The 18786-nt window shown below is 44.6% G+C and overlaps 4 protein-coding genes across 4 annotated transcripts; 2 read left to right on the forward strand and 2 right to left on the reverse strand.

The window, feature by feature from the left end:
* Nucleotides 1–77: 77 nt before the first annotated feature.
* On the reverse strand, nt 78–620 carry MYCTH_2067166 (uncharacterized protein; the record flags this gene model as incomplete). The annotated part of the gene is made up of 1 exon (XM_003664793.1): nt 78–620. One exon carries the CDS (start codon nt 618–620, stop codon nt 78–80), a length of 543 nt encoding a protein of 180 aa, XP_003664841.1.
* A 943-nt stretch (nt 621–1563) lies between these two features.
* MYCTH_53945 (uncharacterized protein) lies at nt 1564–2262 on the reverse strand (the record flags this gene model as incomplete). Its single annotated transcript, XM_003664794.1, has 1 exon — nt 1564–2262. A coding segment is annotated over one exon (699 nt), but the record flags the coding sequence as incomplete, so codon positions are not given.
* Nucleotides 2263–4139: 1877 nt separating this feature from the next.
* MYCTH_2308015 (uncharacterized protein) lies at nt 4140–5709 on the forward strand. Its single transcript, XM_003664795.1, has 2 exons — nt 4140–4713; nt 4796–5709. The coding sequence occupies exons 1-2, from the start codon at nt 4218–4220 to the stop codon at nt 5368–5370; spliced, it is 1071 nt and encodes a 356-aa protein (XP_003664843.1). The 5' UTR covers nt 4140–4217; the 3' UTR covers nt 5371–5709.
* Nucleotides 5710–6703: 994 nt separating this feature from the next.
* MYCTH_2308016 (uncharacterized protein) lies at nt 6704–8476 on the forward strand. The gene is made up of 3 exons (XM_003664796.1): nt 6704–7024; nt 7108–7666; nt 7740–8476. Exons 1-3 carry the CDS (start codon nt 6842–6844, stop codon nt 8183–8185), a joined length of 1188 nt encoding a protein of 395 aa, XP_003664844.1. The 5' UTR covers nt 6704–6841; the 3' UTR covers nt 8186–8476.
* Nucleotides 8477–18786: the final 10310 nt, after the last annotated feature.

Here is an 18786-nt window from a genome sequence, read left to right on the forward strand (position 1 = left end):
GTGCTCCTTACTCCCTTTGATTCGCCTCTTCGGCACTTAATTACGCACCGGTAGTATCCGTTGGAGGCTGCTGCTTATCAACGGTCGAGCGGGGGCTGCTCCTCGTCGTAAGCCCACGCCGTCTCCGCACGGATGGCCTCCTCCTGCTCCGGGGTGAAATCCTTGCTGATCCCGAGCATGCGGCGGATCTGCTCCGCCGACTTGCCCATGATCATGTTGACGACGACCTGGCAGGCCATGTTGTACAGCGGCACGATGCCGAGGTAGTCGGTGAGCATGAGGAGCTCGTAGAGCTTCTCCGACGTCGTGATCGCCTCGCGGAAGAAATGCATGTCCTCCGCAGCCAATTCGACCTGCTTGTTGTTGTCGGCGTTCTCTCCCTTCTCTGGCGCGGTCTTTGTGTTCTCCGCCCACTGAAGTACGTCGGACAGGCATTGGTCGCTGACATGGATCTTAATGGGGATGCATTGTTCTTTTTTCCAGAGATCGATCCCTTCAAAGTCCTCGATGAGCGCCCGGAGGATGGTCGAGTGCTGGGCCGCCTGTCGACTCACACGGAAGACGCGACCATCGGGGCTCATGTCGTTCTTGATCCAGAGAAAATCAGGTTGAGCAGCCATGGTGCTTGTTTCTGAGCGTGTTCGTCTACTAGCGTTCGTGACCTATATGTCGGTTGATTTGTTGGAGAACAGAGCCAGAGTGCCAGAGAACGGTAGACTAATTACCCTAAAGTACAGCACCATTTAGGTGTTCGGGGACTCGTGTGGTTCTTTTTATATCAGATGGAATTCCACCCACATTGTTCTATCCAAGGTGTTCTTGAAAAACGGCGCCGTCATGCCTCTTGGATCAAGAGACTGTTCAAGAGGAGGCGTCTTGGCAGTCTTCAAAGCCATTATTCTTCCTCTCAGAGTAGCGTAACACGGAGTGCCAAAGAAATTTACCCGTGGTCCAAATGCTAAACAAAGAGACTTCACTGCCTTGGTTCAGACACGAGTTTTCTTAGGAATGTGTCGAGGCGGTTTGTCAAAAGGCTGTTGACTCCCAGCAGGGGGCGCGGGGCTCTCTTTGTTTACAATGCAACATTGGATGTCATAAATACGACAAATGGCTTCATTCCTTGGGATAAGGTCCGAAACCGAGGAGGGTCAGAGGCGGCCAGAAAAACTGAGATGTCGCCCAAGGAAGAGCTCGTCAAGGACCGGTAGTGATCCGGCCGGTTGTTCACAGTGATGCACGCCGGTAAGGGGCTGTCTGTAATTATCTCGGCATCCAACCCGCTTCCCCCCAACACCCCCTCCCCCCTCCCCCTTCCCCCCAGAAATATGGACCGAATGCCGGCGCAGCTGCGGCAAGGCATGCAGGGGGCGAATCATTGGGGGGGGGGGGGGGGGGGTTGGTGGCTTGATCTGACGCGGATCACACGCCGCGATTCCAGCTACAGCAGACAGGGGCGGGAGATCGAGGCTGAGCCGACAACGTCAACGAGGTCTCGGCAGGGCGACCCGATTAGGAGGAGTTTAAGAGAACAGCAATCAAATGCCTTGTGTAACATCAATTATCTCAAGGTTTTCCAAACAGCTCGCACAAGCGGTAGCGCGGGGATGAGGTATGAAAGTGTGTGATGCCTTTCGCGTATGCATCAAAGTTGGCAAGATACTCGGGCTCGTCGGCAAGGGTGGCGAGCACGCGGTCCCGAATGCGAATACCCTCGTCGGCCAGAGTGCGCAGCGCCGCCAACACGTCAACCTTGTCCTTCTGTGCCCGCATCTGAACGTAGTTCGCCTTCTCCCCAGCCAACAGCTCCTTGTAGAAGGAGATGACGTCGTTGACAATGTTGGTGAAGGTGATCACGTCGGCTATCACCTGGACATAGTTCGCTAGCCCGCCCGTAGGCAGCTTCAGGTCTGAAGCCCGTGCTAGCGCCAACAACGAGTACATGGGCGAGAGCCCCGTCTTGAAGCGTAACCAGTCCGGGAAGTTGGGTGCCTGTGGGTGCACAGAGGCGCACTCTGTCAGCTGCTCAATGCCGATGCCATTGATGAAGTCATAGCAGGCCACGACGATCATGTTGGCAACGAGCGGGTCGAAGACGCTCCACAGGCGCGGCGTCAGCTCGCGGGCGTACCAGTCAAGTACCGGGTCGCCGCACGGCTGTCCTGTGGCCACGTTGAGCTGCAGGCGCCGGAGCACGTCGGGCTTGTGCCCCAGCAAGTCCTCGGCGTGGAAGAAGAAAAGGGTGAGCTGCGCCACTATAACCTGGTACTCGAGCGGGTGCGACCACGTAAAGTCGGCCGCCACATAGCACCCCAGGGTGAGCTGGCCCTTTGAGTCAATAAAGTCCAAGTGGGCCCTGAGACTCGATGCTTGGAGCTCCGACACGACAGCGGCACGGAGCTTGTCGATAGATGTTAGAGTAAGGGCCTCTGCGTCTATCGCACGGCCTCCGGTAACCCCGTGGACAAAGTGCGAGAGTGTTTCCCTGAGGGCGGCGACCGAAGCCTATGCCCTTGTCAGCGCGTTGCCAATTCACTCAACATCAGTCACTTTGTGGGAATAAGTGGCTAAGGAGGAAGCATACCTCGGTAAGCATTTTCGCTTTGATGGCCGGTATGGATAATTCGGTATATCAGACTCGGTCAAAGGATGGAACGACGTTGAGGAAGCAACGGTAGGACAACAAAGTAGCAGCTGGCACAGTAGTAGCACCTGGAGTTCAAGTAGACAGGGCGGTTTCCCGGGTTTAGAAGGCAGAAGTGCCTCTATATTGGCTGGGGATGATGACGAGGGAGGCTGGTGCAAAATACAGATCACTCGAAGACGAGAACGAGCAACCAAGCGCGGAGTTTAAGGATTCGAAGGTTCAAAATGAATCCTTTAACCCCTTGGCAAAGCCACCTTCGCCAAGAGGACTTGGATATTTGAAGATCTTCAACCATACTGTATAAAGTTCGACTCACTTCACTATTCAGCGGCCTAGTTCGATTGCCCGCTGTTTCCAGCCAAGCCTGCAGCCAAACCTGGCTGCTCAGGGGTGTTTACGCTGCGCGTTTTCAAGGGGTCGGTGGTGGGGTTGGCAGGGAAGAAAGAAGCATTGCCATTGAAAGGCGTCATTGAAGCGAAGCTTCATTGACGAGCTCTGAAATGTACAGATTACAGCACCGTGTACTTCCGTACATGAAAGAAGCGAGGAAGGAATTATTTACTGGGCGTTTTTTTTTCGAAAGCTATCTAAGGATTGTGCCACAGGCTGACCGGCTCGTGCGCACCGTGTATGCACGTGGTTTCTACGTGGCCAGGCCAGTGTCGATACTGGCATGCAGTAGTATTCATTGTCATTAAATATAGGTGTTGGAAGGTTGGCTTGCATGCCAGTATCCAATGGTCACAGAATGCATCCTCTTTTTGGAGTGTGTTGGGTGCTGGGAGCGACAGAGTATGTGAGGGTTGGTGTAGCGTTGTTGCTCAGGGGCATGCACACCCTTGGACGAACATCATCACCGGTTCTGGCGGACGGTGGAGAGGTCATATCCGCCACGACAATCCTGTCAAAAAAACCATCATGACAATTCTGTCATGATGTGACATCCGCTGGTGTTGGCTCTGCCGGCATAAACGTCGCAGGCAAGGAGGAGTCCCGGAGGCGCAGCCCCCTGGCCACTGGGCAAAGACACCATGAAAAATGCGGGATCTGCACGTATGTACGTGTACATCGACAACTCGTGTTTTATAGGTGGAGTGGTGGCAAAGGATTCTGTGCACTACATAGGGCCTTCGAAAACGATTCAATACCCGATTGGATAAGACCCTGCAGGTATTTAAGGGATAGAGGACATGGAGGATTCGAAGCCTCGATGAATGACAATCTCACAGCGAGAAGAAGAGCAATCCCATGTACTGTACGGAAATATCCCTTGATGATTCGAAACAACTGTAGGTACAGTACGTTAACGTACCCTTGCCAAACTACGCTAAAACGGGATGGAACGGGGAGGTAACCAACGTCAAGGTTTAAGTTACCACCTGGGCACTTCAGAAGCGGTGTGGGAAAGCGGGGTAAAGCTCATAGTACCAAGATAGGTAGGTGCTGTGTGCAATAGAGATGGGACTTGTTTACTTAAGGTGGAATGGGCGGCTATCTCAAATTGTCCCGGCTTGTGCTCCAAATTTCCTTTCATCCACTTCTCAAACAGCGTTGAACGAGACGAGAGATAACTATGTCGGGATCAGACAGTGAGCAGCTTCCAGCCCTCCCTTCGGATCTGACCTCCGAGTGGCTGGGTAGCAAGCTCGGGCACAAGATCAAGAGGGCCGAGAACACACGAACCATTTGGGGCACCGCTAGCAAGCTGTTCTTTGCCATCACGTACGAGGACGCAAGTACCGACGAGCGGCCGACCCATATCTGTGTCAAGGGTGTCTTCGACCCTAGGATGATGCAGGCGCAACCGTGGACAGTCAGCCTAGCGCAGCGCGAAGCCGACTTCTACTCCAAACTGGCCCCTAACATCAAGAACATGATCTTCCCGAAGGCCTGGTGGAGCGGTACAAGCGACAAGCAGGGTATAGCAATTATGAACGATCTTACTAAGGAGGGCTGCTCCTTTCCTGCAGAGGTTGCCTCGTACCCAGCTGAGCAGGTCATGAATGGCGTTGAGCAGCTGGCTGGCCTGCATGCCCAGTACTGGGGTCAGAGTCAGGAAGACCATCCCTGTAAGCAAATCGCCCCCCTCCCCTTTCCCCTCCGCCAAGCAGGCGGTCTGTCAGCAAAGCTAACCAGGTGCAACTACCCCAGGGATCTGGAATAACTACGACCCCGCTATGAAATTCATGTGTGCATCGTGGGACGAAGTGGTGCGGACTCCGGGCCGACCCCAGCTACCGGAGTACCTGATGGATGGCAAGCGATGCAACGAGGCGCTGGACCGCTACTACGCCGAGCGCAACCCGCGATTCCGCACGCTGCTGCACGGCGACACACACATCGGCAACGTCTACTTCACGGCCGACGGCCGCATTGGCTTCCTGGACTGGTCTGCGTTCCACTTCGGCTCGTGCTTCCACGACGTTGTGTACCACATGACGGCTATGCTGAGCGTCGAGGACCGCCGCGCGCACGAAATGGAGATCCTCGACCACTACCTCGAGACGCTGCACCGGCTCGGGGGTCCCAAGTTTGATCGTCATAACGACCCCGAAGTCATGATCGAGTACCGACGCTCCTTTATGACCAACGTTATCTGGCTCATCTGCCCCGACGGTCTGCAGTCCAAGGAGCGTGTTGCTGTCTTGTGCGAGCGCACCGTTGCCGCTTACGACGATCATAAGGTCATTGATTGCATTCTTGGCCAGCCAAAGCCGCACGCTTAAGACACGAGGACGAGGTGTATCTGTTCAATGTGGATTCCTTGAACACATGACAGGCTCGGAGGTAACGTCTTCCACACCCGTTTTGGTCATCCTAGCAATTTGGCCACCGGTCCGCCACAGGTCGCAATGAGCTGTGAAACAGCCGATAACGGACGGTTTCAGACCGGAGGCCAACTTGCTAGGGTTGACTAAAATGAACATGGGGAGACATTATGTTGCGCTATAGGGCAGCGCTTACGCGGTAAATTCAGGGTCAATCTCAAGGTGTATTTGGAAGGTTAACACTGTCGGAAATAACTCCCACTGGCTCTAAGTTAAATCAACCTGATTGACTGCGCGCCATGACTGGCTGCCAATTTGCTGCTGATCGTCTGCTTCTATACGTAGCGATTCCGTCTTTTCAAGTGCCTTGTGCAACGACGTGGCAATTCACTGTTGGTTTTTCTAATAGGACCAGGTATATACGTGCTCTAACGTGACTGTGTAGTTATATATCCTATAGCAGAATTTACCACAATACTGTTGAAAGATGTGGCCCTCAAAACACGGCCTTGGAACTGCGGGAGCTGTGGGAGTGGTTTGGCAGGCTTGGAAGGTCAGGGCAGTCAATTCAGGGGTATCAGTGGCTTGGCATGGCAGGTACGGATTACTTCAGGGTCTGGGCTATGCCCAGACCACTGTTAATGGCCTAACTGCCCTGCAGCTCTCGGAAACTGCATCCGATACGACCTGTTGTGTCCCCCCACTCCTAACCCCTGCCTCAACGGCCGGGGAACTGCCCCGGGCCGGGGAACTGCCCCGAGCCGGGGCCTCACAGTCCCACATCAGGCGTGTGTCTGGTGGAGTAGCGGTGTCCAGGCAACGTGACACTCCCGAAGATGGGCCGATTCGGATATGGGTTGCTGAACGGGGGCGGGACAGTCTCGTAGTGCATATTCATGGCAACATATCTGCCTACTCAGTAGTTATACCTGAGGTCTCGATTGCCATCCTGATTGGGTAAATGGGCAAGAACGACGGTGCTAGCCCTCGATCACTGCGTCGTGCCTGACTTTTGACCGTTTGGAGCTGTTATCGCGCAGCCGAAATGCCCAGGCACGCAGGCACGGCACCGCTGCTCCCCCTTAACCGTGTGGCAATCTGCACGGCAAAACTTCAAGGGTCTGAGTGACCAACGCCTCCAGCCGCTCAGCATTTAATCAGGTACTTACCTGATAATTAGTTTTAAGCTTGGTTTCCTTATCCTTGACCCTGGTCCTGCGAAGGGATTAAGGAACGGTCTGCACATTCATAACGTGGCGGTCTGCACATTCATAACGTGGTTTATTTGACCACCTAACCAATGTTAGATGGTCCCAGGGGGCAACGGGCCGCTTGATGGAATTTCACATAGACACATACAGAATGTCTTTTTTCCCGCTCACGACAGTTTCCTCCTCCTCGTACCCCGAGGATCAAGTCAAAGTGCATCATGGCCAAAGATTTGACGACGACCACGTTTGAGCCCATCCAGCCCGAGGGCCTGGCGCTCTCGATGTTGGTGACAACCGTCGTCTTCACCATCTTGTCCAGCATCATGGTCTGCCTACGATTCTACGTCCGCATCACACTACGATCCTTCTCCGTCGAGGACTGGCTGATGCTTGCTGGATGGGTAAGTGCTTGCTGCCCTGTTCTGTTCCGATGAACCAAGAATGCTGGATTGCGGACGCAGGACTGATCGTGAACTCTCCCTAGATCGTAAACCTCGGACATAACGCCGCGGTTATTGTTCTTTCGTTCTGCGGTATCGGGTCCCACGACGACGTCATCACGGTCGGCATGATGTACAAGATGGGACTGTGGACGATAATCTGGCAGTTCTTGTACGTCTTGGACGGCGCACTTATCAAGTCGAGCATCATCTGGACGCTCCTTCGGCTGGCCAAGGGCTTGAACAAAACGTATACATACATACTCTGGGCACTGTTCGCCTTGGGCTGGGTTGTCTGGCAGATTTCATGGCCCGTAGCCATCTTCCAATGCAAACCCGTGGCTGCGGCCTGGGGCGAGCCGGGAGACTGCACTTCAGGCCAGAGGGTCATTCTGAACGTGTCGTACTTCGTCTCGGCGGCGAATATTTTCACCGACGTCAGCACCTCTCTGGTGCCTATCTTCCTGCTCCGCCACACCCGTATGCCCACGAAACTGAAGCTCTTGACCATGGGCGTTTTGTCGCTGGGTATTTTTGCGTCCGTGGCCACCGTGATCCGGATCGCCTACACATGGGCTTACACGGCGACTGTTGACAAATATTGTACGTGGTTAAGTCCTAACACTTTCATTTCTTTTCTCAAGATGGGAAGGGAGCTGATGGCGAAGCGCTGCAGACACAATCGCAAAGATCGTCATGTTGACAGTGCTCGAGTGCGACTTGGGCATTATAGCTGGGTCGATGCCTATGATCCGCCGTCTCTTCCGCGCCCTCGCAACCTCACATGGCTCCAATGAGGTAACGCCCGGCCATTCCGGCGATGTGAACCTGGTGACTATCGGCGGCACCGGCGGGCGCGCGCGGCGCACGACCCGCATCAAGCTGGCAAACACCGCCAACGACACAATCATCGGCGAGCATCAGGATAAAGAAAGCAATGACGATAGCGACTCGACTCGCCGCATCATTCAAGTCACCCGCGAGGTCAAGCAGGACACTAGTGTCTCGCATCGCGGCGGGCCTGACAACCAGTTCCAGGTCGCCGTCTCCGGCAGCGGCGGGCCAGGCCAGAATTTCCATCTCCCCATCTCAACCCGCAACACAGGCCCGAGCTATGAATGATGACTTGGCGCTGTTGAAACCAGGAGTTACCAGGATGGCGCCAGGGATCGCCAGGGCTGGCGCACCTCGATAGATCTGGCCTAGGAGTGTGGTGTTTTGGGCAAATCGAGCATTTTTCTTCGCACCCACAGGATCTTCCATAACCCAATCGAACCGTGGTATATACTTTTTCTTCGCGCCGAAGCACTCGGGAGCGGATCGACATTACATACTCTATCACAGAATAATACTCAGAAGGCTACGTAACGCTTTGTCTTGGTCTTGGTACTGCAAAACGATTACCGATTGTAGATAAACGGTCTGGTCGAGGTGGGTAGTGCTGAGTCCCCTCTAATGTTACCACATTAGGAAGGACGCTCTATTTATGCCTGGCACGAATGAGCAGACATAATATTCCACGGCATGGCTACCCAGATTAAGGCAACATGCTTACAAAGATTCCGGCATGGGATTCGTTTCCGAGCCCACCAGCAAGCTGTTTCGGAATGCTAGCAAACGCCAGGAGCAATTGTCCTCCCGAGGGTTGGCTCAAATTGCATTAGTATACTTCAACGAGATTGGCTGTGAAAGATGCCGGTAACTATTCTTGAACATCTCGATCGAGTTGGGAATATGTAGCGGTGCAGGACCTCTCCAAGAGCGCCCCTGTGGTAAGTCCGTGCACCCACCAATGGATCAGGCCACCAATAGATTAAATTTTTACCACACCCTGATTTGCCACCCATATGTTTTAAACCACCACAGTTCTACCAAAATAAGCTCAAATTAAGCCTTATTATTCTCCTTTAAATCTTCTATCACTATAGTCTCTAAAGATATCATCTAACTTATAATATAGGCCGTCTAGGCTAGCCAGATATACAAGGTCTCCTTTTCTACCCTTTATAATTAGATTGTCTTTACTACCTAACTAAAGGGCTAGTATAAGGCCTAGGTAATATAGAGGCTTAGCTATAATTAAGAAAAATACTTAGCTAATTAGATCTTAGCATAGGAAGCTCTAAGGCTCCTAATAAAATATTAATAAATCTAGGTCTTTATTAACTATATCCTTTATACCTTTAGATTTAATTAGACTATTAGGAAGTATTAGCTTTAGAAGTTTATTAAGAGATACCTGGTCTTAAAGATTAAAAAAGATAAATATAAAAACAGGGTATCTAAGGCCCTCTTAAAGGCTATTTATCACTATAAGAAAGCTAGATAAAGGGTAACCCTCTAGGGGGCCTAGAATAACCAAACGCTACTCTAGAAGCTAGAATAGTAGGCCCGGCTTAAGAGTTTTACCCCTATTGACCCCCTAAAGCTCCTAGCCCTCTAGGATCCCTAGGGGGGCCCTGACTTTATAACCTTCGAGGCTAAGGCTTATACCCTTATAAGCCGGTTCTTTCTAAACCTGGCTACTGGCCTTAAGGATATCTAGGACCCTAGCTTGACTAAAGAGTGGCCTAGCTACTTTATTATTAAATAGAGGGTTACCCCAAAAGATATTAACTATACCCTATAGAGAGCTATCCCTTAGAAGGCTTTAGGGGCTGACCTATTACCTATAGGCCTATTAAAGGCCTATAGGGAACTGTTACCCTAGATACTTATAGTTTTAACTACTAGGTACCTATAGCTAGGGTAGTTCTTATTATAGTTTAAGGAAGCTAACATTATAGTCCTATAGAAGCCTAGTAAACTCTTTATAGCTTATAGGACCCTTAGAGGCTATAGGCTTATTACCTCATTATTATTAGAGCTAAGGTTATAGAGGTAATAGTAGTAATAAGGGTTACTAAGGCTATAGAGGCTAATAGGCTTTTATTAGATAAATAGATAGGAAATAGGGCTAATAGGTCTATAGAGCTAGTAATATAACTAGTAATAGTATAAGTATAAGAGGCATAGAGGTAAAAGGTAATTACCTCCCTCTTATAGCTTAATATATCTAGGGCCTTTAATATTATTAACTATACTAGGGTATTAGCTACCCTTTAGGATCTAGGCTACCTAAGGTAGCTAGTCCTCTAGGTTAGGGTATAGCTAACTAACTAGTTAGCTTCTCTCTAGTTTAATAGCAAAGTAATAAAGCCTATCCTAGTTCTAATAGGAGTCTCTTAAGGGTCCTCCCTTTCCCTAGCCCTTTTTATATTCTATGTTAGCACTTTATATAGGGTACTAAAGGAAGAGTACCTATACCTAGGTCTAATAGGCTTTACAGATAATATAAACCTACTAGCCTTTAGTAAGACCCCTAAAGTAAATACTTAATAACTAGAGAGAGTATAAGATACTTACTTATAGTAGGTAAGGACCTATAGGATAGCCTTTATAACAGAGAAGAGCAGGTTAAACCACTTTAATAAGAGCTATAAATAGTAGTATAGGCTAGTTAACCTTACCTTACCCTAAGGGAGGGGTAAGCCCTATATAGCCTACTAGTTTAGCTAGATTCCTCAGAGTCTAGTTAGATTAGAGGCTATATTAGTTAGCCTATAAAGGTATTATAGAATATAAGCTTAAGACTTAAAAGTTTACCCTTACTAAGATCGCTATAAAGACCTAAGGCTTAGCGCTTACTTAGGCTAAAGAGATATATACTAAGTATATATAGACTACTATAGACTATAAGGCCTCTAGTTTCTATACCCCTATCTCCCTAAGGGGTAACCCCTAAGGCCTAGCCTAGGGCCTAGCCAAGGCTTAGAGCTATAGCCTATGGATAGTTATAAGGGCTTACTAAGCTATACTAATTTATATTAGACTAGGGCTAGTAGCTCTTAATATAACCAGAGGGACACAGGCTACAGTTTTGTTTTTCCGGTTCCGTAGAACTTTATTATATATAATAGGTATAAATAAGGGTTGCCTATCCAAGGGCACCAATAGGAGGCAAGCAGAGAGACAGGGACAATAGATAGTTTTTAACACTTGTTTGCTTTAATAGATTTAAAGGACAAGATATAGTTCTTCTTTCTTTTGTAAGTTAGGACATCTTTTTCTACATAAGTAGACTTTTTTACGTCTGTCTAGAGGGACATCACTACCGCCACCTTCGCCTCTATTACTGTTGTCGTCCAGATAGTCGGACTTACCTACTATGACTACGAATACTTAGATGCCCTAGACATTTTAAGCTAACGCTCTTCCCTATCCAACTAGATAGAGGTTTAGTTCTAGAGGTACTAAGTAGTACCCTAGAAGGTTAGTACTAGCTTATATTTTAGGGGCTTAATTAGGGAAGAGCTTAGCTCTAAGTCTAAACTAGACTACCAGACTTTGAGTATAGCAGGATAGTAATGTTTATAATGGAGGAGCAAAGACATACATACGGAGGTATATATAGCAAGACTATTAGGAAAGCGAGAAGAGCGAATGTAGGTGCCAAGAGATCGGCATATCTAGTGGTAGGCTAGGAAACTACTCTTGCCCTAACGTAATAATACTACTAGTAGAGATAGTAGGAATTACGGAACGACGAGTTTAAAGGAGTTTGATATCTATCTAGAGGGATAAAAACTCTAAAATATAGATTAGCGATACTAGAACTATTCGGGTTATAGAAATAAGACTTTAGAGTTATATAGATACTAGAGGAGAGCTTTATAGCGATCCTAGCCCTGGTTACCTTAATACTAGTACTTACTAATAAGGGTATAACTATCTATATACTACTACTCTTTAACGGTCTAGTATAGACTTGTCTTATTATTTTAGGAATTCTAACCTTAGGGGTTAGATCGGTATTATTATAAGGTATCCCTTATTAGAAGGTTTAGGGATAGCTTTACTAGGTATACTCTAAAGGAGTAAAAGCGATAGACTAAGTTTACCCTTAATCTTACCAATTGTAAGAAGATTTAAAGGAAAGAAAAAGGGCTTCTTGGATTAATTACTTAGATAGAAGAGTCGTCTTTAAGGAAGTTACCTAAATAGGAAGATATAATTAAGGATAGTAACCTTAGCTACTACTCTTCTTATCGGCTTAGTAAATACCTTAATCGAAATTACTATTCTTAATGCCTCTTATGTCCAGGTATATTAAAACCTTACTAGGAAGGACGTTATTAGAATCGCCTTAATTACTAGAGTTTAGAAACCTTACTTTAGACTTAGAAGTCAAGTATTATACTTAAGTAGACATTATAATAGATAGACTTGCTAAAGTTATTTAGGTTATATTCCCTTTACCAATAGATAAGGGATTACCTAGTCTCTTCTCTAGTTATAACGCTACTAAGTACCTCAAGCGTTTTATAAAGGCCTATAAGATCTTTAGTAGAGATAATAGCGATAAGATCTCCTACTTCGAGTAGTAATGTATAGATAACCTTTAGGAAATCCTAAACTAATGGCTAGAGTTAAAGAAAAAGGATTAGGCTACTTTCGAAGCTACTATTAAGGAACGTTGGAAGTAAAACGACTCTTACTAAGAAACTTCTACTTAGGAACTAGAACGTCTCTTAGATTCCTAGTATATAGATTTAGCCAAGTCTATCTATAACTATCTAGAGCACGTTAATATCCTTTTTACCTAAGTGCCAAAGAAGAAGAAAGCGGTCTATTAGTTATCGGCTATCTAGAAGGTATAGGACAGATTCCCCCCTACTCTCCAGACTAGTCTTTAGGTCTATAAGAAAGGTAACTTATAGGTTAATAATATAGAGTAGGAGGACTTCCATAACTTTATATAGGAGTGTCTATATAAGGGAGTTAATACTAGGTTAATATATTATAAGTTAGATCTAAAAGGAGGGCAAGTTAAGCTATAGGTAAGCTAGATTATCGAGAAAAGTCCTTCGGTTCCCTAGATCTAGGAGAGTCCTTTAGGTTTATTTGCCTAGAGAGACGCTACCTTCGATAAGATCGTCGACGGACTTATAGATACCTTATATAAACTCCGGATTAATAAGGGCAAAGTTGGCTATAAATCCTTAGATAGAGGTAGGCGTTCCTGTGACTAGACGGGCGATCTAAGTAACGACAAGATCAAGGAGATCCGAACCTTCCTATCGGCTGTTTAAAAATCTTAGTAGAAGAAAAAGAGCGGTAGATTCCGGCTAAGTTCGACCTTAGCTATACCTTATGGCTGCTACTACTATAGTAACTGGACGTACTTTGCCTATAGGTATCTAGCCCTAGTAGAGGATATCTATAATGGTCTTATCTATTAGCTTAGTTTTAAGTAGATCTTAGGAAAGAGAGATCCTAGTCTTCTAGAGAGCCAAAAGGTCGAAATCCTTAGTAAGGATATAGCTACTATAGCTAATTAAGGGACTTAATAACATATTATTTATATTTATACCTCTCTTTAGCTAGACCTTCCTAGCTAGGAGCTATACTAATGGTTTATACAGAGCTACCAGAAAGAATATAGTTAAGAGTACTATCTAAACCTAAACCTTATTACTAATAAGGCTTTTCTTTAGTATACTAAAGGTTTATATCTACTAGAAGTAGTTATAATCTCCCTTAATCGCCTTTCTAATATTAAGAGAGTTTCTCTAGAGTTAATTTATAACTATACTAAGGCTAGAAAGATCAATTTTTAGATAGACTATAAGTAAGGTAGATATACTCTTATCTAATAGGTAAAATAGATAATATCTCGGATAGACGACCCTATTTTTTCCACCGACTATGAGAACTTACTAGTAGACGTATCACGGTCTGACTAGATAGCGATATAAGCTTTTAATACTATTAGGTTAGAAGGTAATAGTAAAGATATTTCTAATAAGAATAGCGATATAGTAACTATAGTATAGAGCGCTGCCCTTATAAAGCACCGTTTTATAGAAATAGAAGATAAGCTAATATAGAATCCTATCTAATAAAAGGGGACTAATGAAGTAAAGACTATTCGATTACCGAAAAGGAATATAGAAGTAGGAAGAGCTTACCCTCTAGCTATAAGCTAAAGGGTAATAGCTATTACTAAGAGGGCTACCGACCCTACTAGTAAGGGAGCTTTCCCCCTAGCTGGATAGAAACGAATCGTTTACTTTAGAGAATTAGAGAAATTAACTAAGGAGAATACTACCTATAATATACTCTCTCTAGTTAGTAAAGCTCTTTAAGTAAAGATACTTACTATTGACAAGGTCTTAGGGATTTTCCTAGCGTTTAAGAACATACTAATTATATTCCTTAAGTAGCATTATAAAAGTCCTTAGGAGGTAATTAAGTATAAAGGCTCGGCTGTTCCCTTCCCTAATAAGCTAGCTTTACAAGTAAGAGGGAGAACGCTATAAGAGGTTGAGATATACCTTAGCTATCTAGATAGACAGAGTAGCGTTACGGGAGAAGAGTCTATGATTACGGTTCCGGCATTTCTAGGGGTTACTAGTAATAGCTAGTAGGCCGTCGTAATGGATAGGTTTTAAAGCGACTACCTCATTAGACGGCAAGACTAGCTAGATTTAGAGGAGATCGAAACATCCTTCCGGGCTCTAATCTATACGCTCTCTACTAGCTAGAAGATCTAGATAGGTATACTTATATAGATATATACGCTACCGACATTCTATTATAACTTTAAGGATCCAAGGGGTAAAAAGGTGCTTGCCCTAATCGATACCAAATCCGAGTATAATATAATTACCCTTAGCCTAGTGTAGGAATATTGTCTCCCTATATGGATAACGATAGTAATTTCCTAGGGTCCTTATAATAGTAGGGCGTTTGCTAGGGAAACTGTTAGTATAATCATCTTAGGGGCTATCTTGATCTGTAAGCATTTCTTCATTTTAGATAGGGATACTAGTAGCTATTAAATTTTACTAGGTATACCATTTATCTATAATATAAGCCTAACGTTTAGCTATAATACTAGCTGTCTAGTTATAGTAAACATTATTGTTAGGGATAAATTAATTAAAGCGTCGGTTATCTTAGACATTATAGCCAAAACGACATTCGAAAGAAAACATTAACTTATAGGGGACGAACTTTAGCATCTGGTTATAACGACTACTACTACCCCTACCTTTGCTAACATTTAGGATAGTAAAATTCTACTTAGATTTCTTAATAATTAGGCTAGAGAAGCCATTTTTAATATAGTATTAAGGGTTTCTTACCTACCTCTTATCGATATGCTTGCTAAAATTTCAATGTATTATCTTATGGGATAGGACATTAATACCCTAAAATATAGATACTAGGAAATGGAAGGCGAAACAGAGGTACCTAGTCATCTAGATAGATAGAAAACACTTAGAAAATTTGTATTAGAGGTTAGAAAAGACTTATAGGAGGTATAGACGTTTACTATATAGAAGTCTATAGCTAAAAAAGTCTACCCTATAGATATAGCTATTAGTGACGGTTTGGTACCTAACGGTAACCCTAACCAGTAGGAATAGCGCCTAGGGGAAGCCATTAAGAAGATAAAGTTTAGGTTAGAGTAAGATAGCATTATTATACTATAGTTTTTAGACTTAGAGCCTAGGACATGGCTTATAGCTAAATAGCTTAATACATTACTTATATCCATAGGAAGCTTTCTATCTAACCAGGAGAAGGAACTCTTTATATAGGTCCTATAGAATAGGGAGGCTACCCTAGTATAGGATTTCACTAAATGTAGGCAGATTTACCCTAACATTGTCCCTCCTTAGGTTATCTAGACCATTCCTTATATAATATAGTAATCAAAGAGTATCCCTATCCTAAAGCCGTTAATACCAAAGGTTATTAATCTCCTAAAGTAGCAGATCTAGTATAGGATTATCGAGCCTAGCTATAGGAGCTATTATAATAACTAGTTTCTAGTACTTAAAAAGGATAGCAGTCTCTAGCTAATCAATGACACCTAGAAAGCTAACGCTATAACTATATAGGACGTATTCATACCACCGGCTATAGAGGAATTTAGTAAAGACTTTAGGGGTTATAAAGTTATCTCTCTCTTAGATCTCTTTTCTAGGTATAACTAAGTTAGCCTTGACAAATAGAGCTAGGACCTTACTATCTTCTAAACGCCTATCGGTCTCTTCCGGATATATACCCTCCCTATAGGCGGAACGAACTCTATTACCTAGTTTTAACGAGCGATGACCTAGATCTTCTAGAACCTGATTCTGGATGTCTGCTGCGTTTACCTAGATAATATCTATATAAAGAGGCTATAGTCTGACTATAACAAGGAAGAAGTTGCCCCTAGGTTATAGAAGTTCGTAGTTAAATACCTCTAAAATGTTAACGTAGTTCTCCTAAATGCTAAACTTGCCAAAGCTACCATTGTAACTAGGAAATCCTAGTAATATTAGCTATAAGTAGGATTACTTGGCTACCTCTATATACCTAAAGGGCGACTACCTAATAATGCTAAAGTTATAAAAATCCTTAAGTAGACTTTCTATTTAGATTTAAAGGATGTTTATACCTTCCTAGGGATCATTAGCTATTATTAGATCCAGATAGAGCACTTTGCTACCATTGCTTGGCTATTATATAACCTAATAAAGAAGAATGCCTATTAAGAATAGGGCCTTGCTTAATAGCAGGCTATAAAGGAACTCTAAACTCGAATAACCACTGCCCTAGTCCTTGTACCGCTCGTTTTCGATGACCCTAGGTATAGTTAGATATATCTAATGACTAATATAAGTCTTTTTGGTTAGGGAGGAGTCATTAAATAAGTCGGCCCTAATAAGAAGAGATACCTATGCCGATTCAAGAGTAGGATATAGTCTAAGGTAGAGAAGCAATATAACCTTATTAAATAGGAGCTCTAAGGACTGCTTTTCTTATTAAAACGTTTCTAATAGTACCTCTTTAGCGTTTACTTTATTGTAGAAACAGATACTTTTGTCCTAGTTCACTAGTTAAACGGCGTGGCTAGTGATGTGCCTAGAGCCTTAATAATATAGTAGATCGTATAGATTTAGCTATTCGACTTTAAGGTTAAGTATATTTCGGGTTCCAAAAATGCTATTACTAATAGGCTTTTATAGAAGCCTCCTAGTCTATCTAACTAGATAGAGAAGGCAAACGAGGAGGATATTGATGATTAGGTTAACGTATAAATCTATACTAACCACGTTAGCGACCTTCCTAAACCTATAAACCCGAACCTTAAGGAAGGATACCCCGAATACTCTAGAGCTATTATACGGTATTTAGCCACTCTAGAAAAACCTATAGCTATCTGACTACACTGGTAGCGACGTCTATTTAAGAAGGAAGCGCTTAAATATTTGGTAGATAAGGGCTATCTATTCCTTTGGCTAGCGAATAATACTTAGAACCCTTGTTATATAGTAGATACCTTAGAAGAAAGGCAACGGATTTTTCAAGCCTGCCACAATAAGATAGGCTATAAGGGTAGAGAAGCTACCTATTAGAGGGTTACTAACTACTATTACTAGAAGGGAATATATACTAATATAGTAGAGTAGATTCGTACCTACCTAGAGTGTTAGGCATAAGATACCAGAAGATTTAAAGAGGTATATTTATATTTAAAGCCTTCTCTAATCCCTTTTACAAAATGGCACCTAGATATCTAGTTTATACCCTCTAGCTAGAGGGGGAAGCCCTATTTCCTCCTCAAGGCATGTAACGATCTCTTAGGATTTATAGAAGCCAAAGTCTTACCTAATAAGTTAGCTAGAGCGGTAAAGAACTTTATTAGCCGTAACATTCTCCTTTATTAGAGACTCCTAATAGTTATAGTTATTAATAAGAGATCTAAATTCAAAGGAGAAGCGAAAGCTATCCTAGAGAAACTAGGGATAAAACGCGTTATCATTTCTCCTTATAACTCTAGGGCTAACAGTATTAGTAAGGCTAGGTATATACCTATTATAGCTGCCCTAGCAAAGATAACTATAAGGACTAGAAAGAACTAGCGTTAGCTTCTTCCCTATTGTAACAAACCCAACTTAGACTTCTTCTAAAAGGGTGTCACGGAAATATGCATGCAGATGCCGCCTGAGCCACTGGCACGAATGGGCCAATCAAGTCGAAGGAACAAAAGGACCAATTACAGCATAGGAAGCATAGTGATCACTACGCTCACTAGTGATCAGGGTGATCACCACCATGCGATCACTCACGATCACCGTGATCAGGAATGATCACTAGGATTATATATACATGTAGATAGTCACTCGTTATAGTGGACTCTGAGAGTTCACCAGTGGTAACAATCACAATCACAGTACTCATACCAAGCATTGCTGATTACTGTGAGAGACAACTCTAAGTGTTGTTGTGAACCCTTTGGCTTCACCGAATCCCTCAGACGACCTGCCTGCTTGTCCCGCTTTACCTACCTCCGTCTGGACCCTTTCAGAAGAAGTCTGAGTTGGGTTCGTCACAAAGGGTTTAGACAAAGGTAAGTTAAGCGGGACAAGTATATAGGTCGTCTAAGGGATTTAGTAAAGCCAAAGGGTTCATAACAACACTAGAGTTATCTCTTACAATAGTCAACGATACTTAGTATAAGTACTGTAATTGTAAGTTACTATTACTAGTAAACTCCTAGAGTCTACTATAACGAGTGGCTATTTACATGTATATATACTTCTGTCGATCGCTTATAGTCCCCTTCTATCCTATCCTTAGATTGCCTTTAGTAGCTAGCTATCCTCTGCTATCTTTCCCTT

Source organism: Thermothelomyces thermophilus, chromosome 5 (genome assembly GCF_000226095.1).
Source record: "Thermothelomyces thermophilus ATCC 42464 chromosome 5, complete sequence".
Classification (NCBI taxonomy): domain Eukaryota; kingdom Fungi; phylum Ascomycota; class Sordariomycetes; order Sordariales; family Chaetomiaceae; genus Thermothelomyces; species Thermothelomyces thermophilus.

Excerpts from the sequence above, each read along its gene's own strand:
- MYCTH_2308015 (XM_003664795.1), top strand. The coding sequence starts at position 4,218 with ATGTCGGGATCAGACAGTGAGCAGCTTCCAGCCCTCCCTTCGGATCTG. Across the intron at positions 4,714-4,795 it reads GAGTCAGGAAGACCATCCCT|GGATCTGGAATAACTACGAC; the intron begins GTAAGCAAATCG and ends CAACTACCCCAG.
- MYCTH_2308016 (XM_003664796.1), top strand. The coding sequence starts at position 6,842 with ATGGCCAAAGATTTGACGACGACCACGTTTGAGCCCATCCAGCCCGAG. Across the intron at positions 7,025-7,107 it reads GGCTGATGCTTGCTGGATGG|ATCGTAAACCTCGGACATAA; the intron begins GTAAGTGCTTGC and ends AACTCTCCCTAG. Across the intron at positions 7,667-7,739 it reads GGCGACTGTTGACAAATATT|ACACAATCGCAAAGATCGTC; the intron begins GTACGTGGTTAA and ends GAAGCGCTGCAG.